General features: G+C 31.6%; 1 protein-coding gene across 3 annotated transcripts in view; it reads right to left on the reverse strand.

Annotated features, from left to right (window-relative positions):
- The window catches only part of SLC35D2 (solute carrier family 35 member D2), a 56523-nt gene that overhangs the window by 28286 nt on the left and 14573 nt on the right, over window positions 1–13664 (reverse strand). The window contains exons 2-4 of one of the 3 annotated variants that reach the window (XM_074281690.1): window positions 12577–12610; window positions 9458–9544; window positions 7172–7239 (exon numbers count right to left, since the gene is read on the reverse strand). The exons of 1 other annotated variant lie outside the window; for it this stretch is intronic. In XM_074281690.1, the coding sequence (XP_074137791.1) occupies window positions 7172–7239; window positions 9458–9544; window positions 12577–12610 (189 nt within the window). The remainder of the gene's footprint in view (window positions 1–7171; window positions 7240–9457; window positions 9545–12576; window positions 12611–13664) is intronic. One more of the 3 variants, XM_074281691.1, reaches the window with a different exon arrangement.

Raw genomic sequence — 13664 nt, forward strand, 5'->3', positions numbered from 1 at the left:
GAATTGGAAAATGAATAGATGAACATCAATTGGGGAATGGAGGAATAATTTATGATATATGAAAGTAATGGAATGTTATTGTTCTATAAAAATAATGAACAAGCTGATTTTAGAAAGGCCTGGAAAAATTTATTTAGAGGCTGAACAAAACAAGCAGAACCAGTCAAACATTGTAAACAATAACAGCAAGATTGGGTGATGATAGACTATGACATATTTGGTTCTTCTAAGCAGTTCAGTGATCCAAGGCAATCTCAATAAATTTTGGATGGAAAATGCCATCTGCATCCAGAGAAAGAACTATGGAAACTGAATGTAAATCAATACTTGCTATGTTCACTTTTTTTCCTTTTGTTTTTTTTCCTCATGATTTTTCCCTTTTGGGAAAAATATGAATGTACACGTGTAACTCCCCCCAAAGAAATGTTGTTTTCTACATGTAACTAGGGAAAATGAAAATTTCTAAATGGTTTGAGGCCAACCAGAGTTATTGATTTCTTTCCTTTCAACAAAGTACTTGCAATTTAAAAAAGCAATAATTAAGAATGCAAAAGAAAATTAAACCTCTGAAAAAGGTTTGCTCTTTATTCAGAAGAACTATGAATTTTTAAAAAATATTTTTTGTATTTCATTTAAAAATTTTAATATCTTAATCTTGAAGAATGAGGTTTCAAATTTTAAAATGTGATAGTAAAGTGTCATGTCTCTGTGACACTGCTAAAGCCAGATCATTATTAACTCTAGGCATATAGATTCAGATTTGACTCCAGAACAGACAAGTCTCAACTATTTGTGCTGTTTCTACCACAAGAGATCAGGGTCATGGACAGTCAAGAATGATTTTTTTGTTGCTTAAGAATGTATTAGATTATACTTTTTTACTATAACAGCTTTATCTTTCAATTATGTTTAGCATATTGAATTTCCTAGGTATAGTTGGAGTTTTAAGGACTGGGGACAAGCAGGAGAGAAAAGTAAGAGGGGAAGAGAATACTAGGCACTGTGCTAAGAGTTTTACATATATTTCATTTGATCTTCACAATAACCCTGCAATTATTATTGCTTTTGTCCCATTTTACAATTAAAGAAACTGAGGCAAACAATTGTTAAGAGGCTTGCCAAGGATCACACAACTAGTAGGTATCTGAGGCCAAATTGAAACTGAGGTCTCCCTCACTCCAGAACAAGTATTCTACCCACTGCACCATCTCGACATAAGCTGGGTGACAAGGAAAGCAATTTAAGAGGTAAAATTCCACCATCTTCACCACATGGTCATCTCATACCTCTTTCACTCATCAGTTGCTTCTTAGTAAAGAACCATGCTAAACCTCATTTCTTAAGGACACCATACTCAGCCTTTGAATGTTCAGGATTTTGTTTCCTAGTGATCTGCTTTAAGAAAGACTGACAAAGTATTGGTCTTACTTTTTAAAAGCCCTTTGAAACTCATACAAATATATAAGACCAAGAATTCTTTTACAATGGACATGTTATGAAGAAATAATTAAGAACAAATGCCATGAACAAATAGTTCTTAAAAGAATTGTAAACAATTAAGAATCAAATGAAATTTGGCTCCAAATCATTAATAAGAAAAACTACAAATCAAAAACAACTTTGAAGTTTCTCCTAATATCTAACAAAGTTGACAACAAATTAGAAATGAACTTTTGAGATAGTTTATGGAAAAACAAGTGTAGTAATACATTCTTGGTGAAGTTTTGATTCAACTATATTTGAAATTATACAAATACAGTAATGAAAGTGGTCATATACTTTGGCATATATTTTCCACTAGTAGACCCATGCCTTCCTTAGAAGTCAATGATAAAAAACAAAGTCCTATGTTCACTAAAACATTTACTTTAGCATGTTTTGTTACAAAAGAGAACTAGAAACAAAGTGGATATCCATTGATTGGGGAAATAATTAACCAAATTAGTATATTTTTATGTAATCACTGTGTCATTTCTTTAAAAGAACCCAAAGAATTTTGAGAAGCATGGAAATACATATATAAAGGAAATTATAAATACACATAACCAGTGAAATAATCAGAACTAGGAAAGCAACATACACAATGATCACACTAGTCTGGTAAATGGAAAGAACAGTAGCAATAACAAAACAAAAAACCAATTACAATGACCAGAAAAAGAGATGAAAGAATGAACCTCTTTCTATTCTTGGATGAGATAGAAGACTCTAAGTGTGGAATAATTCATATACTGACTTGGAAGTATATCAATTAGTTTTGATTAACTGTTTTTTCTTCTTTTTAAAAAATTTTATCTTATGAGGGATGGTTTCCTAGAAAAAAGAAAGGGAAGGATATATTCAGAAATAAAGATGATATAAAAGCATCAATCAGAGAAGAAGGCAGAGTAGCAGGAAAAATCATATTTAATGTTTCTCTCTACAACTTCTTCACAAAGATCAAGGATATATTACAAGCTAAGTCCTGATTAAAAAATGCCAAGGAAAAAAATTAGAGAAAGTAATTCATCCAACCAAAAGGACACAGACTTAGAGGTCTAGAAATATAGTGAACAAGTCTAGCCAGAAATGACCACGTAGTCAATATACATCATGCAAGAAAGGGTCCCAAATCCAAATCTTGGGCAGGGGTCAGCTGCTTACTGGCAGCTCTGTTGCTTACCAGACAAGGTTAGGTAATCAGTCCAGAACAGAATGAAAAAATGTGTACCTAATGATAATCCTGTAAAGAGAGAAGCAATTGTGAGCTCTAAGCTAGGCATTAAGCAACAATCAAGTTGCTGAGTGGCTCTGACCTCAGGAATGGAGTCAGAAAAGAATAATCAGAAGAATAGTGAACCACAGGGAAGCCTGTAGTTCTATCATGCTGAACCAACAGGGTTTTTCAGTGAGCTGACTGTTCCTGAGTTAAGCAGCAGTCTACTGAAACGTGAATCTGAGCAAACCCAAAGACACGTTGCTCAGACCCAGAAACTTGCAGATAAGGAGTCAATAATCAAATATCCTGACACTTTGAGAGCACTGAATGATTTCAGGTCCCCAATCTAATCCCTAAGAACCTGGAATAAAAACATCCAATACCTTTCTCTTTCAGAGAAAGGATTATCTCAGACATTCTCCTAGTCAGAAGTAAACAGAATCTAATATAAAAAGGCAAAATCAGCAACCCTGAAGTCAGGAGGACCTGGGTTCAAATCTGGCTTCAGAAACTTTTAACACTTATCTAGCTGTGTGACCCTGAGCAAGTCACTTAACCCCAATTGCCTCAGCAAAAAGCAAAAAAAAAAAGACAAAATCAAGAAGCTGGAAAAAATAAACAGATTTTTAAAATAGCCACCATTAAAAAGCTTTTATGGTGATAAGAACACTCAAAATACAAACCCAGAAGAAAAAAAATGGCTCTAAAATATCTATAAACAAAATATCAAAGAAAAAAATTGAGTAAAAGCTCAACTAAAATTCCTGAAAAAGAAGAAGCAAAATATTTTAATGAATTTTAAATGTTTCTTTTGAATGAAATTAAAGCTTTAGAAGGAATCAAATTGGAAAAGAAATGAGAACTATGGAAGAAAAATTTGAAAGGGGAATTGATAACTTGGCACAAAACCTTACCCAAATAACAAACTCATTGAAAATCAGATGGACCAAAGATAATTCCATGAAATAACAAAAAATATTAAAACAAAGTCAAAAGACTAAAAAGGAGAAAAGAAAATATGACATCTAGTAAGAAAAACAATTATAATATTCCAAAAGGGAAAATAATATGGAATTATATGCAAGAATAATTTACCTAGTAAAACTTTGTATTAGGGGAAGAAATAGACATTTAAAGAAAGAATTTCCAAGTATTCCTAAGGGGAAAAGTCTATAACTGAATAGAAATTTTGAAGTGTAAACACAAGAGTTTAAAGAAAGATTAAAATGTAAGCATATGTGATCATAAGGAACTTTAAAAGAGAGAGAGATAAACTGCTGACATTCTAATATAAGGAGATGATATGTTTCTCCTCCAAGTACTATCATACTCAAGGATCATACATGGACTCTAATGTATGTATGTTATGTTTTGGTAATCTTAAAAATTAAAAAGAAGGGCAAGAAGAATATGCTAGGAGATAAGGAAAAGAGAAAACAATGAAAATCATCTTGAACAATCAAGATATGCAACAAGTCTATATAAACCAGGAAAGGAAAGCTGATTATACTCAAATGTCACATTTTTTTTAACTGTTCAAAAGAGGAAAAAATGCAGACAGAGTTGGATACAGAAATACATTTCACTCGACCAGAAAATCAGGAAGAAAAAAAAAACAGATAATAAAAAGATTAAGGGAGCGATTAGTCCTAAGCAAAACATACTCTAACAAGATGTTCAAAAAAATTTATAGCAGCTCTTCTGTGGTAACAAGGAATTGGAAACTGAAGAGCTACACACAAATTGGGGGATGACTAAACAAGTTACAGCACATAAATGTGATACAATACTATTACGCAGAAAGAAATAAAGGGGATAGTTTCAGTGCAACCTGGGAAGAATTGGTCTTGCATAAATGAAGCTGCCACCATACCTCTTATAGGTGGGACACCTTGTGATCTGTACCATATAATTATGAATACTCACCCATTACTACCTTACATGTGGGGGATCTCATCCTTAGAAATTCATTTTTGAATGATAATTTTTTCTGTTACTTTCTTGCCTGTTATTGAGATTTTTGTTTTATTATTTTTGAAAGATTATTTTAATCTTTTCTTGGATATTATCAGTAATAATTTTGAACTTTTTTGATGTTATCTGGTAGGAATTTTGTCCATTCACTTTTATTTCTCAATTACTTAATTTTAAATATTTTGCATTTAATATTTTATTTTTTCCATCCTGACACTCAAAAATGTTTTTGTTTCATATTTTTTACTTTTCTTTTGCTCCCAATTAGATTTTCACCTCTCCACTCAGATTTTTATCTTATTTTTTTTCTTTAGTATAAGCAAGACATTGTAGCTACAGCTACAATGTGTTTGCCATTTTGTTTTCATTTTGGGAATGAACACATTTTGCATACTTTTTGTTGATCTATTGTATTTCCACTATAACCATTTATTTCAGGAAAGTTCTACTTCACTGTTAATTTCATTTTCATTTTATTGGGTATTCTTCTTAGCCTTTTAGGGACAATCATTTTTCCCATAATCTATATAAAACTGACATGAAAACTATCATGTGTCATTGATGTTACTATTATTAATGTAGGTACTATATTAATGATGCCTTGGGGTTATGTGCTTATAAGCACAAGCAAGTGTTTTAATTTACAACATAATGTTTGTATATTTATTTGCTATATTTGGATACTATGTAACAAGATCCTAGGGATTTCTGTTTGAAGGTTTTGATTTTTTGTTTTGTTTTGGTTTGGTTTTGTATCAACTGGCTGATACAGCTATTTCAACTATTATAACTATGAATCTGAGTAAGTGCCAAAAGTTTCCAAGTGTACCTTCTTCACTCTTGGTCACTCATCATCTCCAATTCTATGATTTTTAGATCAATATTTGTGTGCTTCCATGTTTAGCTTATATCAAATGGCTTGGTGTCTTAGGGAGGGTTGGGGAAGAGGGAGAAAAATTTGGAACACAAGATTTTGCAAAGGTAAATGCTAAAAATTATCTTTGCATGTATTTGGAAAATAAAATACTTTTAAAGATTTGTGTGCTTTTATATCCATTAGAGTCATTCTGTACCTTCTTCGTTCCATTTTCTGGCTGCTCAATGTTCTAAATTATTTTTTTACATTTTCTTTAATCTTTTATTTCTTCCACCATCATCATTTTCACAGAGAGAGAAGCAGTCTGAAATGTTGGATCCAAGTGCATAGATATTGGACTCTGGAGACCTCAGTTCAAATACTTAGCAACTGTGTAATCATGAGTAAATCACAACTTCCCAGCATCATGCTGTCCTCATTTTAGACTTGGGAGAATAGCACTTTTTATTAAATCACAGATCAAAAGTTGTAAGAGAGCTCAGAGGTCATCTAGTCTAATCCCTCTCAATTTACAGAAAGGCATAAAAATGATTTGTCCAAAATCACACTATTTCAGAGGCAGGACTTGAACCAGAGTTAATGTTTGTTATGCTACACAAGCAAATTGATAACATATTTGTGGATTCTATCATTTGAATACTAACGATGGCTGTTAATATATAAATATAAGTTAAAACTTTATAAATCTCACTGATAGTGACAGTAAGCCTTATTTTTTCTAAATAACACAACTGACATTTAGCACAACTAACAAAATCCTCTTATTTCTATAAAATGGTGAGATGGGGTTGGGGGGGACAACTAGGAAGCTTAGTTTTATAATCACATAAGAGAACCTGAGTGATATAAGTGATATAAATTTCAAAAATAGATTAACTAGATTTTTAATTAAAATTTGGATGTTAAATTTTTTTAAGTTAATTCAATATAAACCACAACATAGCATTTCTACTCCCTTTGCTTTTGTCCGCTTGCATTTTTTATTTCCTCCTCAGGTTATTTTTTACCTTATGTCTTAGTCCAATTTTTCTTGTGCAGCAAAATAACTGTATGGATATGTAAACATATATTGTATTTAAAATATACTTTAACATATTTAACATGTATGGGTCTACCTGCCATCGAGGAGAGGGGGTGGGGGGAAGGAGAGGAAAAGTTGGAACAGAAGATTTTGCAAGGGTTAATAAGTTGAAAATTTACCCATGCATATATCTTGTAAATAAAAAGCTATAATAATAAAAAAAATAAATTAAATTAACTCAAATAAATCAGCTGGAAATGTATCCTTCATGTTTTAAAATATAGAATGTTGATTTCTCTATATTCAACCTAATGTAGGCAATTTTATAGAATGAATAAAATATCTACCTTAGAGTCAAGTCAGAAAGAACTGAGTTCACATTCTACCAATGACTCCAGTTTTTAAGATATAATTTATAGTTTCTTATCTTTTTCAGTAGAGAAAGTTAATATATCAGGCATTTCCTAAACCAATGAAACCATAAGCCTAAAAACTCCCTCCCATGCAATTCAAATAAAATTGTTTTGATCATTTCTTCTCCATACCTAAAAAAACAAATACCACATAAAGCAGTCTGAACTACATTTAATCTTAATTGTACCTTAGTTTACTTGTGCTTGACAATCCACTTATATGATTTCCAACATAAAGGAGAGGCAGAGGAAATAGCTGCAATTTTAAAAAATGAAAGTGTGGTAGTTATTATAGATGTAACATTTTAAAAATATAAATATGACTCCAAAACATACATCAACAATGGAGAAGAATGTATTTTTCCAAGAATGATCATAGATTTGCATTGATTCATCTTATACTCTTTTCCAAAGTTTGCTTTGAAATCAAGGATATGCATCTGTAAAACTGTAAGCTAGGTTTAAAATCACAACAAGTAGGGGAGGAAGGGAGGAAACTAACTACAAGTTGAAGCCATGATCTTGCCACCTCAGCACAGAATCTTACTGAGTTATCCAAGCCTGAGTATTCATCCTTGCAAAGTATGCCCTGAGTTATATCCTCTTTTACAATTTATGATTTTCCACATTCTTGAGATGGAGACAAAAGGATCTAGATACATTGAAAGATATAACCAAGGTTAAATAGAATATTAGCAACATCATTTTGACACACTGGACTTCAATCTCCTGAATCCGCTGAGTTATGCATAAAGCTATTATTGGGAAGCTACTAAAGAAAATGAAATGTATAATAAATCACAGGCAATTTTTTAAAGGAAAAAAAAAACTTAGTCTTTCATAAAATCACACAAACCCAACATTAGAAATGTTTTAAGCAAAGGCAACATAAAGCTTAATAGTATAATGAATAGAATAACAAATTCAAGACATGGATTAAAATCCTGTTTCTAACACTAGCTGTTGACAAGCAATTCTTGCACCTATCAGATATGTGACTATGGATAAGACACTTGAGCTCTTTAAACCCTTTTGCCTCCATGTCTGTCAGTCTCTTTATCTATAGAATAAGGATAATCACACCTATAGACTCTAACTCAGAGAATTGTTGTAAGACTCAAATGAAATGTACATATACATATATAAATATATATAAAGTTTTTTGAAAACTTTGAAGTTCTATACAAGGTGTTCGAAATGTCTTAAATCAGCTTTAATAGCTTAAAATTGCCCCAAGACATTTGGAACATCCTGTATAAAGTCAGCTATTACCACTACCACTACCACACTATTACTACTACTGCTGCTGCTGCTGCTGCTGTTGCCATTTAGCTGAACTACAGGCAATAGAGTCAACACACCTTCTTTTGATGTTCATAGAAAGTGACCCAACAATTTAGAGATGGTGTTTTGTTCTAAAACAAATCACTAGAGCATGTACTAGAATTAGTTCCAAATATGGAGTGGTTGCAACAGAGAGTAACAACTTTATATAAAAGATTTGCCTTCAATATTTGAGTCTTAAAAGAAATTAGAACTAAGAATTCTATCATAGTCGGCAGTCTAGTTATCATTATGCAAATCGATTAACCAAAATACCATCTGGATTCCAATAGCAAAGGAGTTCTAATCTCACCCCTAAGCATAGCAACTAGAAAAAAAAAAAAAAAAAAAAAAAAAAAAGTAGAGTATTGAGACTTAATATACCCAAGCTAAAGGAGATTCAAGCATTTTGCCGTGAACTCTGCCCAGAAAGAAAATCCACATTTTATGGGGCAGAATTTTTTTAAATGAAAGAATGTATAGATTTGTTGATAAAATAAGATTAGATGTTTGAATCTGTCATATTAATAGGGACATAACAATACAAAGCAGACAGTGAATATCAATGGAAATCAAAATCAGTCCACAATGGAAAATAAAAAACAATGTACTGTTTCCTTTAAAATACTTTGGATTATTCACTTAGATGTAAGAGTTCCAGGTTTCCCTGTTCCACTTGCTACAGTGAAAGGGGTTTGAACACAGGAATCTACTTTCACCATCACATAACTTAAGGGGATCTGTCTTTGCTTGTGTCTGACTTCAAAGATCCACAGAAGTCCCAGGTGAGTAAGATGGTTTCATTGGAAAAACTGAGGTATAGGAATAAGGGCAAGATATATAATTTCATTGATATATGGAACTCTCAAATGAAGGAACTCCTTCTTCCAATGCAGGCAGCCACAACACTACAATTAGAAGTCTTAGGAAGCTGCCTAGAGCACTGAGAGATTAAGTCTTTTCTAAGGTCACACGGTCTTTATGTGTCAGAAGCAGGATTTGATACAGGTCTTTCCAGCTCTAAAATCAGCTTTCAAATTCACTATGGATTTCTTCCCCTCCACTCTCAGAATACCTCCTGTCATTCACTCTATGTTCTCTAACATTTTCACATGCTTTCCACAACAACTAGAAGTACTTTTATTACATACCTTCACTGGGATGTTTTTGTTAAAATCAGGGAACTGAATAATTTTATTTAACTTAGATACATATAGTATCACTATGGTGGTTGCCATCTAAAGAGAAAGAAATACCAGTAAAATGCATGAAAGAACTCTTAAGCATTAAAAATCATTAAAGTAGATAATATAATAAAGAACTATTATGACAATTGTGAGATGCAGAAAAATAACAAATTCTTGAGATTTTTTTTATTCTGGTCATTCCAGCCACATTATTTGTATAAGTCATTTGTTAAAATAAAAATATTTTTAAAGCTTTTCCTTTATTTCAAGTACATATATATACATAATGTTATATAAATATATAATTAATATATTATATAACATATGTTTATAAAATATATATAAATAATATACATATATATATGTATTTATATGTGATATATATACATATTCCTCCTACTACGCCCTTGCAATAGCCCAAAAGAATTTGTTTCAGATCCAATGTGCACAAAGTTTACAAGAACTATGATATATTGATATGATAAAGGCCACCACCAATAATCATAGATGGCTATATAAGACTATAAAATTTATCAAGTGATCTCTCCCCACCACCACAGCCACCACCCCGCCTTTGTCCCTTATTTTTCAGAGTTAAGAGAATATGAAAATATGACCCTGCATATAATGTCAGTTTTACTTGATATGTTGACTAGATTTAAGCCTTTTTCATTTATCATTGTATCATGTATCATTATTGGTGAAAGGAAGAAAAATACATAGTGCAAAAAGTATGTGTTGTAAAAACACATGTGTTGTAAAAACAAAAAAAATTAATAAAATGTATTTTAAAAACTAATAACTACCTAATAATTAACTACCTTGTGAGATAAGTCTTAGAACTGTGAAACCTTGGAGATAATTATAATAAAGGCCATTTATGGCATTCTAAGGTTTAGCATATGCTATACTTTATAGAAAAATATTTCATTTTGATATTCATAAGAACCTCGTGAGACAAGAGGTACAGATAATATCCATTTTTTACAAATAAGAAAACTGAGAGTGTTAAAGAGTCTTGCTTTGGGTCATAGCTGGTAAGTATTTGAAGTGGAATTTTAAATCAGGTCTGCTCAACTTCTATTCCACCATTCTCTATATTCACTAAATTTCAAGTATGGTGCTACATGGAAGATGAGATTCTCATGAAAAGAAAAGAAATATATAGCAAGATCTCATCAAATGAGTGAATGAAAGAAAATCATTTATTAAGTGCTATTATGTGACTAGTTATAGCAATGGTATGGCTAGAAAATGGGAAATGAAATCTCATCTTAAGGAAGTGAAATCTTTATAATCAAATGCTTTTTAAAAATAATGAACAAAGGAAAAGCAGAGTGGAATCTTGTATTCTCAACATCTCTATATCTTTCAATCAATTGTGTGATATGATTTACTGTAGAACACTACTTGTGAAAATCTGCCTGCTCTTTTTAATACCCTCATAGAGATTGCCCTTGATATATATACATTGGATTGGAGTGTAAGGATTCAAAGCAGAGAGGCTAATGTGGTAACAATTGTATTAGTCCCTACAAGGGGTAGTGAGGACTTGAATCAGGGTCACACAGGGCGACTGTGTAAGTAGAAAGAAGGGGGCATATGTAAAAGATGTTATAGAATTTGAAAGTTAAAGATTGGCAGCTAATTGGATATGGAGGGTGACTGTGAATGAGAACTTGAGCACAATAAGGAGATTGTAAACTTGGGTAAATAGCAGTATTGGTACTGGTAATAGGCTAATTCAGAAGAAGGGTGGGTTTTGGTGATATGCCTTTTGTACTTAATTTTACTGCTCCTTGGAACACAAACTCAGACTATCAGTATTATGTAAAATAGATTCATAACATATATTTTAAAGACAAGTGTTCTAGTTAACATAGTACTGGACTTGCAGTATGGAAGACCTAGGTCCAAATATAGCTTCTGATATTAGTTGTGTGACCCTAAGCAAGAAACAATTTCTATGAGACTCAGTTTCCCCATCTGAAATAATATTACCTTATTTACCTCAAGTTTGATGTGAAACATAAAAAAATAATGTATATTAATTATGTTGTAAATTTTAAAATACTATCTAAAATCTTATCATTTTACTTTGAAAATGAATTGAAAGAAATTAAGAAAAACAGATGCTTTAATCATTTTTATCATTACGTTCATTGTTGTCTTCATTACTAACAATTCTAGACTATAATCAGATTTTATCTAAGCCAGATTTTCAGGGAAAAGTACATCTCAATGTTTAGTACAAATAAATTATACTGTTTTAGCTATGTATAACCAGATTATGGATGTTTTTATGTCAACTAGTACAGAAAATGAATAGTCTCACTCAGACCTAGTAAATATGCAATCCTGAAGTTTAAGTTCTGGGAAAAAGGAAAAAGAGGGACTCTTACTGCATAATAAAGATTTTATTTGTGATTCAGTGTAAGTTATTGAATATTTTAACATCTTTACAACAAATTTTATTTTAGAGATTTTTATTTAGATGATTATATTTTCATTGTTCATATTAAGTTTGTCATACAGAAGGAGTATAATATAAGAAAAGATGGCCTCAAAGTCAGGAAGACTAGGTTCAAGTCCTCCTTCTGATTAATACTAGCCATGTGGTCTTAGGCAAGTCATTTAATTTTGCATCATCTCAGGTAATTTTCTAAGAAAACACAGCTTGGCAATGAAAGAGGAAGTTCCTCACCAGAGGGTAGCTCCCTATACTATTAAAATCCCAGGATCTACTAAAACAAACAAACAAACAAAAAAAGATCCTGGTAACACAGGAATGCCAGAATTTAAGATACTGAATAGACTTGCTATTGAAGGCAATTTAAAAATTAGAATTCCAATTCATTCATTAGAATTCTTTCAAGAGAATGGTTCCTCTGCCAAGTATTTATTCTATAATTTTATCTCAGAATTTTAGGATTAGAAGGCACTTAAAAATCATCTATTTCAAACATTTCATTTCAAAAGCCACTCTGAAATCAGATCATTAGTTTATTATTCTACAAACAAAAGCATTTAAGACTTTGCCAGCAATACTACCAATAGATAAGAAATTGGTTTGTTTCACTTACCTGTCCAATTCCAAGAACTAAGGGTGATGGAAAACTACAAAGAATACAGAACAATAAATACACTTTAGCATATAATAAAAAGTTGGTGAAATGACAAAATATGCATAATGAAAATAACATGAATGGGGATGGAGATTTTTTAGTCAGTGTAAATGCAAATATAAAATGTAAGGACATTGCTTAATTTTTTCAAACTGAGAAGATTAATACATTCAATTCATTAATGTTATTTAACGTTAAAAGCATGTTTCAATATTTGGTCACATACTTTGATTATTTATAAAATAATATTTCCTTTTTTTCCAAATTACTCTTGCCCAAATTTTTTTTACAAATTTACCTATCCTTGAATTTGTAAGAGATCTCAAAAGTCAGCTAATCCAGCTCAAATAGAAACAAAAATCACTAGAAAGCCACTTGTGAAAAGTGCATTATGAAAGGGAGTCATTTTAGGTAATGGTTAGTGTACATAGCTGATGGCATCCCCTCCAAATGTAAATCTGTGACTTTATGATCTTCAACAAGTAAAAATAATAAGTCATAATTATAGCTAGCATTTACATAAGGCTTTAAAGTTTGCAAAACACTTTACAACTATTATTTCATTTGATCCTCAAAACCACCTTGGGAGGTAAGTACTATTATCATTTTCATTTTACATAACAGGAAAGTGAGGGACATAGTAGACAAATGACTTATCCAGGATCATACAGCTAGTATCTGAGACCAGATTTTAACTCAGATCTTCCTAACTCCAAGCCAAGTGCTCTATGAACTGCTACAACTAGCTGCCTTATTAAATAAAAAACGTTTGTGATCTGACCTGAGCAGACTATTCCCAGTCTTAGTTAGAATGCTTCTCAATGCAGGCTAAAACCTCATTAGCACATTGTTTACTCATATTAGACATCCAGTTTACCAAAATTCTTATATCTTTTTTTTAAAGAGATGAACTGCTATTAAGTCACTCTCCATTTTGTACTTAGATACTTGAGAATGCCAAGAGCATGTAAGCTATGGGGCTTAATGACACTCATTCTCATGTTGTTTGTTTTTGCCTGGTCATGCTTTTCCTTTACAACATCTTC

The sequence above is a fragment of the Sminthopsis crassicaudata genome, chromosome 1 (assembly GCF_048593235.1).
Source record: "Sminthopsis crassicaudata isolate SCR6 chromosome 1, ASM4859323v1, whole genome shotgun sequence".
Classification (NCBI taxonomy): Eukaryota; Metazoa; Chordata; class Mammalia; order Dasyuromorphia; family Dasyuridae; genus Sminthopsis; species Sminthopsis crassicaudata.